Below are 12253 nucleotides of genomic sequence, written 5' to 3'. Positions count from 1 at the left end.
TCCTGTGTTAGCAGTTTCTCTGTTCCCTTAGCAAAGTGAAAAACTAGCCTATCATTTCTTCATGGTCCTGGCTCTGTGGGCAGTACTTCTCACAACATAACAACATCAGGTAACACATAGTATAGTCTCTCAGAATGTTGTAGGCTCAAATTAACATTCAGTTCAGGCTCACCACTTGTTGGAAATGCTTCTTGGGACATTTTTTTGCATATATATCTCTCTGTATACACATCTGACCACCTGTTTACTGGAAGCCTCACAAACACACTGTATTCAACCCAGTCACTTTGAGACATATTAGCTTTGAGCAAAAATTGTCTTTCATCTTCTCCTATTAGGGGATGCTCACAGCAGATCATTGGCCTGCAGACTGGCAGTGGAGTTTTTACTGTGTTGAGTTGCCAGCCTGGAGCCCAACCTTCACAGAAGGCATGCACACCTATTGCATGTCTTTAAAACTCATTTGACCATAGGGAAAATATACTGACTTCGCACAGAAGGTGCTCCAGCTGAGAATTGAACCGGAGAACCTCTTGCTGTGAGGCAACAACGCGAACATCTGCACTTTAGCTCTGAGCAAACGTCTACAATTTCTTCTTAAAATGAAACCATCCTCAAAATGAATAAATTATCTTAGCTGATCACACTACTTCACAGACCACTCTTTCTAGCGGACTCTTCAGTCTATTGCATCATACATTCATCTGGTTAAAAACTTAAGCCTTGTTAGGAAGAATGGTTATACTCCCCCAAAGCTTAGTGCAAACTTTTGCAACAGTCGCTATTAATGCTCTGTGATTACTTCATTATTTTCTTATAAACTGAACAGTCTTCTACACTTGGCCATTTGACTGTTGGTAATTAGGACTAGACATCACATGTTGGAAATTCCCACTGCTCGGAAAATCTCCCGTATTTCACATTTACACATTGTAAGCCATTATAAAATATTACCATATCCAGAGTCGTCTTGAACACATAGCATCAAAGGCTTGATAAACACCTCTTCCTGTAGTACCTGTTAAAATTCTTGACATCAGATGAGCCTGGTTAACAACTTATACAGAAACACAGTCATGAAACTGACAAATCTGGTCCTACTTTGCTCCACAGTCTTCCTCAAAAAAAGAGTAAAGTCACCTTTTCCCTTAAGCTGTTATTTTGATAACCTTACACAATAAACACCTCTGAATTTCTTTTTCTTATTTTACTAACATTCCTAGCCCGTATAATACAGCAAATAGTTCCTAAGTTAGTATATGTAGTTTTGCCTGCATTTCCCTACTTACCCGATTATAAACTATTAAATTTGTCAGCATTACACATAATTTTTTGGCACAGTTAATTATCGACACAAATATCAAACCATTCATGCAACTATTGAATTCTCTGATCCTTTCCTCATAGACTTCAGTTCCAGGCATCAGCTCACAGCCATTTCTCAAAGCTGTTTACACATCTATAGTTTAATGCTTTAACACTTAGCCTGAGTGAAATTTTGCACTTCCTGACACCTACAGATTCCCTGTCTGGACTGCTTTCACCTAGCCCGAGAGGAATCCCATACCACCTGCAAATTTTATTGTTGTACAACTTTCACTAAAGTCACATTTTTCAAGACATATGATTCCTGATATGGTAGCATTTTATAATGTTTCACAATGTGCAGGTATGAAATACAGGAGATTTTCCAGAGCAGCAGGAATTTCAACACGTGTAAAAAGTCTTAAATTCATGAGAATGCAGTTTTGCAACATATCAGTAAACAAATGTAAATGTCTGAAGAACTACAAGAGTTACAAAAATGAAAGTTCATCATACACTCCTCTTCACAATGGCAGTATCAATATGTCCACCAGACATAATGGTAATTTTATAATGGACAAAATATACATTTTATTAACATAATGATACAAACAACCATTAATATCAGTCTAGTCATAGTAGATACACCCCTGCTATCAAAGTGACTTTTGTTCATGCAGACTTGGTATTCAGTTTGCTACAAAGCTGTGCTGTAGATGTTACTCCATTTGAGATATTTGTATAATTATAATTTTCATGCATATTTACATATTTAATAAAAAATATCTGCAAAGCAGGGCCAGCTAGACACCCCTTTACCAGTGCAAAGTTTTCCCAGTATTGTGTATGTTTTCATGTGGAGTATCACATAAGCACACTGTTTAAATTACTAATATAATTATTAACATATGCATATATTCACAGTATTTCATAAAATAATTCACATTTGCTCAAGTAATGAGTACACCATTTAGCTCAGGATCCATTCCTCACCTGTATGCTGCTTCCAATTGGACGCTGCCCAATATATTTATATAAATGTGATATTTACTCTTATATTTTGTCACTAACAATAATAAATATCTTCAAAATTATGTAAAGTAGACATCAGGTATCAGTAACAACTTCTTCAGAATTAGACAAGGTTTTACTTAGATAGCTTGGATAGCCTATGTAGTTACTAACAGAAATACTAATATAGTAGATATTCAAAACTGGCAAAAAAAAATAATATATCTATATATCTATATATCTATATATATCTATATATCTATATATATATATCTATATATATATATCTATATATATATATATATATATATATATATATATATATAAGCTCTCACTTACTAAATACCCCAGGGTCGGCATACATTCCTAACCTGTATCCTGAATTGTGCTAGAAAATGCTATTCCACAATGCTGCTATGTGGACAATGCCCAAGATATTTACATAAAATATACAAACGCACTTGAATATTTACTGCTAAACATATATAGATACCTACAAAGTTGTGGCAGTTAGACAACAGGTGGCACTGAGAAGTGTTACATCATTACACTAGCTTGCATTTGATACCATGAAGTACCACAAACTCCTTGTAGAGAAAACTAGTGGTATAACTATTAATATTGTACTTGTTCTTATGTGTAGAGTTTTTATTTTCTAGCAGTACGTACTACTTTAATTGATGCCATGAAGTAGTATACAAACTTCTTCTGGATGAAGTTATTAACAGAAACTTTAATATGGCATGTGTTCGTAATTTTGAATGAGAAATCACAGTATGTTGCCATTGCTGATCTGTGTTTTGAATAGGCTCATGAAATGATGTTCTACAATGCGTATGCACATAGACAAGCAAACATGCATACACCACACACACTCACAAGATAAAATACCAGTTGATTAATAACAGATTTTCTTCTGTCACCTGCAAAGATGTGTGAAAATGGGTCCCTTGAGCCCCAATAAACAGATAAATAAAAACAAACTAATAAAACACTTAGCATCAGCAGATATATGGAATGGAGGGAACAACAAACTGCTAAATATTTTCATTAACTGACACAATTCTTGTCTAACCACAAAATTTTACACCTATCCAGATCAGCTGTATTAATAGCATTTAAATTCTGCTAACTAAATAACTGTAAGTTTATTATGAATTATTTCTTCATCTGGCCATTTAATTCTGCAGCAATATGTTGTGTGTCTTAAACTACCTAAATCTGTATGGAGTCAGAGGACTTTCAACAGACTTGCCATTCTTGGACTTTTACTGCAAAGTCTACAGAGACAGGGTGATAGCTTGCCTAGTATTTAAAAAGCAGAATAGAGGATACATGCTAAGACCCAAACACACATGTGCAAAAGAAGATCAGTTAAGACAAAACCAGTATTTGCCAGAAGATCAGTTAAGACAAAACCAGTATTTGCCACAGACCTTCACCAGCCAAGCACCAAAAATCTAACTAAACAATGACGCTTGTTAGAGAACTAGTGCCCAACTCGCTTCTTGTAGCATGCATTTTGCAGCATCCGCAGCCAAGTACACAAAGCTGACAATGAAATCCAGCAAGTGTTATTCAGGGTTGCACAGACTCCTCCCTATATGAATGGGGCATTCTTCGGTGTTGTCATGCTCCTGCTGAAGGAACAGATGGAAATGTCAGATACAATGGAGCAGTAAGATGGTAGCATTGGAAAATGAAACTAAAAAGGGATACTGCTGAAAAACATCTGGAGCAAGAATTGGTGCACAGCTGAAGACTGCGGCTGTTTTTTTTTTGTACTTAATTATTTGCATAGGAGAAATGCTGGCATTTAAATCAGGAGCACTCACGACAGCGGTGTAAGAAAGAAACTTACTGTTCAGAACTGGGACTGCAGGTGTAAATAAGAGCATGAAACAGTTAAAGTTGATGTGGAAATATCCAATTAATTTCCAGTTCATCAGAAATAACTTTTTTGGCAAATAATCACTGTGCATATCTGGTGCATGAATGAAGCTATCTTTGTTGCTAAGTATCACACATATTCATAAATTATAGAAAAAAAATTTAAACTTAGCAAGTCACCCACAGAAATTATGCAGCTGTATCAGAACAATTGAGTATTGTTCCTTCCTACAGAAAAGATACAAGTTTTGTCTGGAATGGCAATAAAGTTGGCTATTGCCTAAGTAAGGCAAGTATCAATTTCTCAAGTTTGGACCAAAACGAAAAAAATGTTTTAGAGGTAAAGCCAGTGAATGTGGGGAAGCACCAAAGATGACGATGATGATGATGATGCAGGCCTGTTTGAGTTTAATGATCATCTCAGTGTTCTAGCTCAAACATTGGCATTCAGGAACAGTGCAGAGGCACATAAGCACAAACGCGCTATCTATAGCACGCTGCCATTCAGGATCACATACATAAGTGAGGCTCACAGTCCTTAATGAAGGTGTACACTGATCCCCAATTTTATTTTTTTTATTTTTATGAACTGTGGATGGGACTGCATAGTCACTGTGGTGTACTTAGCATTCTAATGCTCAACTCATCCCTGAACCCACCTGCACCCCAACAGCTGCTGAAATATGCTGCACTGTATGATACCACTCCCTGCTGTACTGTGCTCCACCATCATGCCTACGGATTAAAATGTGCATTACTTGCTACACATGACAGTAGATCAAGGGTTAGTTTTCTTCTAAAGTAAAGTAATGAGAAAGTCTGATACTGTGTAAGCTCCCTGTGGCAGAAAGCTGGCAAAATCACTGTGTGGAAGAGGCGTTTGTGGTAGTAGGATTACCTATCACATAGGTAGTTCTGCTGCTGATAAGGTACTCCATAACAAGGAAAAGAGATTTTGATTTTAAGACAGTGCTAATGTGTTGCTCAGGAAAAGGAGACTGATGCAACAAGTGTAATATTATCAGATTGTATGTGCCTAGCAACCCAAATGGTATGCCATTGGGACCAGCTGTACATCCATGGTGTTGTGCTGTGTTGCATTGCTGAATCACATAAGATAAGGAAGGTAGCATTTGCATATGTAAAGTGAATATTGAGTATTACAGTTACACAATAAGATGAGACTGCAAAAAATGTTTTGCCCTATTCTATACCCACCTTTATAAATCACAAAGGGCTTTGGTACGGTGTTCTATGGTGTACGAGCCATACATCATGAAGCACAAAGATTATGAACAGTACCCAAAGTGTACAAAACAGAAATTTACAAAAGTTCATGTGAATTAGTCTGTAAAAGTAGAACAACCCTTAAAAGTTTTGCCCTTATGTGAATACATAACCGCCATACAAAGGGTGCCGAACAACCCTTAAAAGTTTTGCCCTTATGTGAATACATAACCGCCATACAAAGGGTGGCACTGTGATATTCTGTGCATTCCAGTCAAAAGCCAGCAAATCATATTGAATTTACTCTACAACATTTTCAAGTTTTAGTAAGGCTAGCTATTAATATTTGGTGGGCACAGTCTAATGTGGCAACAAGAACATCTTTATCCTTTGTGTAAGTAGCCTTGTTAGTAAGTACATTAGTAATATGAAAGACAGCTGCAAACTGAGAAAGTATCTTACCATCACAAGAGAAGCTACTGCAAGGCTCAGCAGTCTTTTTTTGCATTTCATCAGTTTAGGGTTTCAAACTCATATATACATTTAGACAACACAGCTAACTGTTCTTGAGTTGTGCTGGTCTAAAAAATGTACAGTGGCTACAGTGACTAGGGTGATAAGACTCATCAGACCATGGAAAAATTAGGCAACTCTGTGACATCCCTTCTCTGGGCCTGTTATCAAGGAGCCTCGATTGTCACCATTGACACTAGTGGGGAACGTTCACTGAGAAAAAAAAGTAGACACACACAGTATTTTCAGATCAGATGCGGCTCTCTCCACCAAGTACATTTTCTCTTAGCAGCACACAGGGAATACAAACTCCAGTTCTGGGGATGGGCTTTCTCTCTAAGCCCCAAATAAGACTCACCACTGACACAGCTATAGAGTTGAGTCCTTACCCAGGTGTTCCAAGCCAAGTCCTCCACCACCCTCTCTGTGAAATCAGTGCTCTTGGTATCCCTGTGCAAAGTATTTGATTTTTTTACACACACATACCTGGGAAAGGCTGGCACAGCTTACCTGCTTTGCCACCTCCACCCAGACTACAAGACGGACACACTGCCACCAGAACACCCAAAGCTAGCTACTGTAAGGCTCTTCCAGGATACTAAATTACTCTCAGAAAAAATTAACACTTATACAAATGGTAATGTTTGACCAATCAAGACTTACAGGAACATGCAGCCACTGTGCCACTAAATAAATGCAATTATTCTCAAAAGGTTAAATATTTTCTAAAAGACCAACCACAATGAAAGGTATTGGCACAGAGGTGTCACAATACACACATATAACTTTGCTAAGGCTTAATACAGCATCAGGAAGCTATAAAACAATTTCAGCACTTCCACCCTTCCTGCAGAATAGCTTTTCACAGACATTGCATTTCTCTAGCTGCATTCAGACATGTGGGATACAAATCTTTATGACCTAAACAAAGTTATTTAATTTCAGGCTATTTTTCTTAAGGTTAGCTGAGCTGAGCTTAACTCCTTCCCTTCCAGTATCTTCTGTCAAATTATATACATTTAATCAGTTACAACAATGCAGTCTGACATACATGTATATTTCTTTTCTGTCCAGCAGGACCCACTGTTGATACATTTTTAACACAAGCATATGTACAAATCAGTTTGATACTCCAATGACATAAAATTCTTTACAAAACTCCAGCTAGCCATGCTGGCATATATTACACATGCACTGCCCTACTCCCCCTAACACAGCTGCCACTACCTCACATCATCACAAACAACAATTGTTTCAAGAAGGGAACTAGTGTAAGGATGCACTGGTGATTAATGAAGCACTGCACTTAGGGGACATTGCACTTGAAGGTTAAGTACCACAACAGGGTTCATTTAGCTAATGTTGTCATGCATAAATGCAGTGATTACACCTTGGCATATTCTGAAATAGCTCGGTGAAGAGCTGCACTGATGACATCTGGTATGTTTTAAATGGGTAGTGAAGCAGCTGTTCTTAAACAGCAGGTGTTTACAACCTTCTTTGGCAGTCTGACAGCCTTATAATATAGTGGGATATCATACAAGGTGATTAGCAGCATTGGGAATATGACAGAGCAAAATTTTTCAGTATGCAAAATTTTATGTAATCCCTATGGGTAGGTCACTGACTTACACGTCATCGCACAGCCCTGTGGATGATAGGCAAAGAAGTACCATAAAGGAGTCTGAGGAAAAAGGTCAGTGGACAGTTTAGGATCTCAGCCTGTCATCTGGCACACATCTTATTGACTATCACCTGACTCTAATTGTTTATTTGGTAGTATAACATATGACTATGTCCATTTTCCATAATCTGATATTGTGTGGTGTGTGTGTGTGTCTGATTTCATCCTGGGACACAAAGAAGAGACAGTTACATGATTATTCCTGTAAAGTGTATGACTGCAGTGACAAGATACAGTGCCTAAGGAATAAAAAAAAAGGAAACTGATTTTTTCTTACCTGTTTTAGTACATAGAAAGAGAACTGGCAAAATAAGAAGCTTTCAAAAAGGAGATGTGTAGCTAGGAATGTGGCCATTATGTGTGGGAGGTTACTGACATGCTCATTAAAGTATTAGTATTAGTGGCCAGGCAGATGTGTATGTCAACATTTAAAAATGGCAGCCAAGTATGTTCCACCTTCCTGAAAAAAATTGGGGAAAATGGATAGAAATCAGCTTGATGATGTGTTTGTGACTGCATTAAAGATTGAGAAGAAATTTCCCACTTTATTACAGCATTCTGGATCTTTCTTTTAAGCAGCAAGTAATCATTCTTAGCCAAGAATGTTAGCTTGTCACAATTACATAATAGTGGGATACTGGAGACAGGATTAAGGAAAAGTGAGGTTTGAACAATACTTCTTTGGGGTGGCAGGAGAGCACAACTGAAAGGACAGAAAAGCAAGCACTCTCTTCAACTAAGCCCTGCACACTGGGGTCCTTCCGGGGTGGGGAGTGGAGATTGCCATAAGCCACTCCCATATTCCAGTAGACCACAGACAATAATGGACTAGATACAGACATAGGGAACTAGAAAATGCCACACATCTACTGAGCAATGGCCAATGATGAAATGAAAGTTAACCTAACTCATAGCTCTCAACCTTCCATCACCAAAATGAGGAACACTCGCCTCCATAATGTGGAACAAATGGGCAAAATGTGGAACACATACTAATGACTTACTAACAACTTCAACTAGGAAGGTCATAGGATGGTTAAAATACGCTGTTTTCACGTATAAAGAAGATCCTTTAATGAATTAATATGATTAATGTCAATTTACCATGGATTTCACCTAAAACATTCCTAATACTGAATGTGTAACAGACCCTTTCAATGTGGAATTTTGAGGAGCATGACCCTTTTAAGACCCCAAATGAGGTACATCCCCCATAACGAGGTACACTTGAGAGGTATGGCCTAACTTACTAGAAAAGGACAGATAATACACAAGAATCTAAGGATGTATCCTATATACATCTGATTAGCTATGAATTAATTGCATCTAATCAGATGATTATAAAGAAATAATTACACAGCTGTGTCCATTGTCCTTTATCTGACGTGTGTGTGCGCCTTGTTTTCACCCAGAGATAAAATATGAAGGAAATGGGGTCATTCTTGTAAGAGTCTGACTTGAGACAAAAAGACAGGAAAGAGTTAAGAAAATAAAATTACACTGCAATGTTGAAATAAATAATATGAAATTAGATTCTACAACATAAAATTAGCATGTTCTGAAGTAAAATGAACAGCAGTAAGATTCTGAACAGCTGATGTCCTTGGAAATGGGTATTAAAATACTGTCAAAATCTGAATAAAGCAAAATATGAGCTAGAGAACTTCCAGGCTGTAGACTACAGCACCCTACAGCAAACTAGAAACTGGGCATAGTAGTTAAGTGACATGCAGACCAAGGTACCATCCCACACTACACTACCCAAAACTTAGTCTGGGAGTAGCACTTTACAAGTATTTGGAATTATGTAAGCAGATCTACAAGTTGATAGCAAGCACTGTTAAAATATATAACAAAGCATAGTTGGTTTTGAAATGACACTTCATCTTAGCTGCCAGCAGTTTATCATGGCTACTTAGTTTGAGTTGTAAGTTATAAGTGGCACTACTGTTACTACTCAAAACTACTATTTGCATTCTTTCTGGGAGCCCTGTTCTTTGCGAATGGAATGCTGTGACTTAAATATAGTTTAAATTTAAGTATGTGATTGTGCCAGCAATTATCCAGTGATCAATGACTCTGGACATTTTTAGTGAGTCCTTCTCACAGTGCAGCTATGAAGCACTATTTGCTTTCCAGTACACAAAGAAGCTAAGTGGGTCCTTGCAGTCACACACATTGAACTCGTATCTCTTGCTAATGAAGTCCTGCACTATGTTTATGTCAAGAAAAAATAAGGACAGTGACACATCTGAGCAGAAGATTATGTACATCATCACATCTATTCTTAGGAGTTAGGTAAAATAATTCAGCAAGAAAATACCAACATGGTTTCACAGAATAATATAATAGCAACCAAGGTGCCAGAAAAATGTTCTGAAATAAAAGTAAAGTGATTGCTTTTGCTTAAAGCCTCTAAATATAGTCCTGAAGAAAAGTTTCTCTGTTTAAATCTTGAAACGTTGCTGAAAGTTGCTTGCTGATTAATCAGCACAGGGAAAGTGGAAACACTCACATTTCAAAATCTTAAAAACTGGAAGTCTCAACCACCCTAAGCATAAGTTCCTATATTAAACATGCATGTTTGTAATTAGATTTAAAACAGATAAAGGACTTTACCTACGCTGTAGTGACGACATGTTCAAGTATAGCCATATTAAAAGTTACCCGAGGCATTTTTAATCTCGTTTAGCAAAAGGGCAATAAAAGTCACGAGAACTAGTAGGTTTATAAAACATTTTATGAGTAAGATGATTCACTTCCCTATAATTTTAACCAACTGTCTGAGCTGACTGTGTTATACAGTGCACGATAACAAATTTTCTTGTGGGTTTACACTAAGGAAAATTAGTGCATTTAGTGCATTAAAAGAGAGACGCCAGCTGTTACTGAAAATCATCACCAAGCACATCTATTCGCACTTCACTGATGGGCTCCTATTACTTTGAGTTCCTATTACTTTGGGCCGCAAATTAATAATATCCATCAGGGACACTAAACTGCTGCTACAAACCTGTATCTAGCCAAGTAGCTCCAGTCTGCTAGCATACTTCGAAATGCCATCTTACATAATTCAAAAATCAACCAGGAAATATTTTGTTTCTTTCTTTAGAAAAATAAGAGTCATTTACCGTCACACTCTGCAGGTGTGAGACCACTCTTCAAAATCCAAGGCACTACATCAGTGTGGATGTCATAGGTGACAGTCAGCTTCAGCATTCCTTGGTCTTGGATTTAAAGTGACAGTAAGTTGGCAGCGACTTAAGAAAAATCACGATTTAAGACTTAACAGACAAGTATGTGCCACCAGGTGAATCCGGCTATTCTGTTCCTCTTCTGTATGCAGAGTTCCACAAAGAAATCGCAACGCTGAGAGACGGTCAATCCATAAAGTTTATTCCTAACGCGTTAAATCCAGTAAAACACGTATCCTTGGTTATTTACTGCCCTACCCGCCAACAACTTCACCCTGCGCTCACAAGCCGCACCTCGCGCAGACTACGTCCTGGAAACTCCATGGTGATTGGCACACTCCCATTTTTTCTCAACCCACCTCATTATGCGTTGGTCGATATTGTTATCAGTTACCGGAGCGAGGTCTGTTTGCATTTTGCTTTTCAAGTGTTTTTATTACTCCGAGGGTTACTTAAGTACATGACATCAAGAAAAATGAATACATTTTATCTTAATGTATAATAATTGTAAATGCGCCACTTAACTGTCCCCGATTTTAACTCTGGTAATAACTCTGTCCGCAATATATGTGAAGTAAAATGTTTATGTTAATTATAGAATGATTACTTTTGTATGAATGTAAATTTGCCAGTGTCACAAGTGATAAATTCAGTAATGGTGTTTTTACTCTGGTCTTCTTAATCCCTCCTAAAATTGCTGACTTTAATTATTTTAGGTGTAGTCTATCAAGATTTTGAAAGTTGTGTGTATTTTACATTTTATGTTTATTGAGGGGGGGGGGGTCACATACCTCTCAACTGCCCACATTTTTTGCCCCAAAATTTCAGTCTGTCCCTCATAAAATTTTTGGTTTTCTGGCAAATCACTGGGATGATCTGAGGAATGAAATTAGTAAATAATGTTGTGCATTTCAGTTTCAGACTTCATATCCTTTGGAAACACCATTTTAATACATACACTGTTACTCTAACAATTTTTTAAAGATTATACGACCAATACTTAAAATCTGTCCCTAATTTTGCTCATTTGTACCCCCATTATGCCAGGCTTTGTCCAGATTTCTTGGGCTAAGAGGTTGAGAGGTATGGAGTCACTGACAGCAATAACATGGACGTTTCTATCTACGTGTCTCCTTTAACAGAACCACAAAAAGTTAAGGGGTACAAAGAGAACAAGCTTCTATATCTGCTTAAATTAAACAACTTCGGCATACAACCTGTAATGCAACAGACCACTACTCGTAAGTTATTCTAAGGTGCGTGGCAAAGCAATGTGTGACAACAGAGTGTTGTATTCAGTGCAATTTAATTTGATGTTAATGAAAAGGAAATAAAAGAAAATCTTAATAAATATGCATGACAGTTAACTAAAATTTCAGCAAATAACTGTATCTCAGTATATATCACATTTTGATCATTAACCTCAATG

The 12253-nt window shown here is 37.3% G+C and overlaps 1 protein-coding gene across 1 annotated transcript in view; it reads right to left on the bottom strand.

Annotated features, from left to right (window-relative positions):
* LOC122815034 (gamma-secretase-activating protein-like) overlaps positions 1-11160 on the bottom strand; it is a 529462-nt gene extending 518302 nt beyond the window's left edge. The window contains exon 1 of the mRNA XM_044087285.1: positions 10762-11160. Coding sequence (XP_043943220.1) covers positions 10762-10849 — 88 coding nt within the window. The 5' untranslated portion in view covers positions 10850-11160. The remainder of the gene's footprint in view (positions 1-10761) is intronic.
* Positions 11161-12253: the final 1093 nt, after the last annotated feature.

This window comes from Protopterus annectens, chromosome 11.part0 (genome assembly GCF_019279795.1).
Source record: "Protopterus annectens isolate FY-2018-M chromosome 11.part0, PAN1.0, whole genome shotgun sequence".
In the NCBI taxonomy this organism is placed as follows: domain Eukaryota; kingdom Metazoa; phylum Chordata; order Ceratodontiformes; family Protopteridae; genus Protopterus; species Protopterus annectens.
This window is presented reverse-complemented; position numbering and strand designations above follow the sequence as displayed.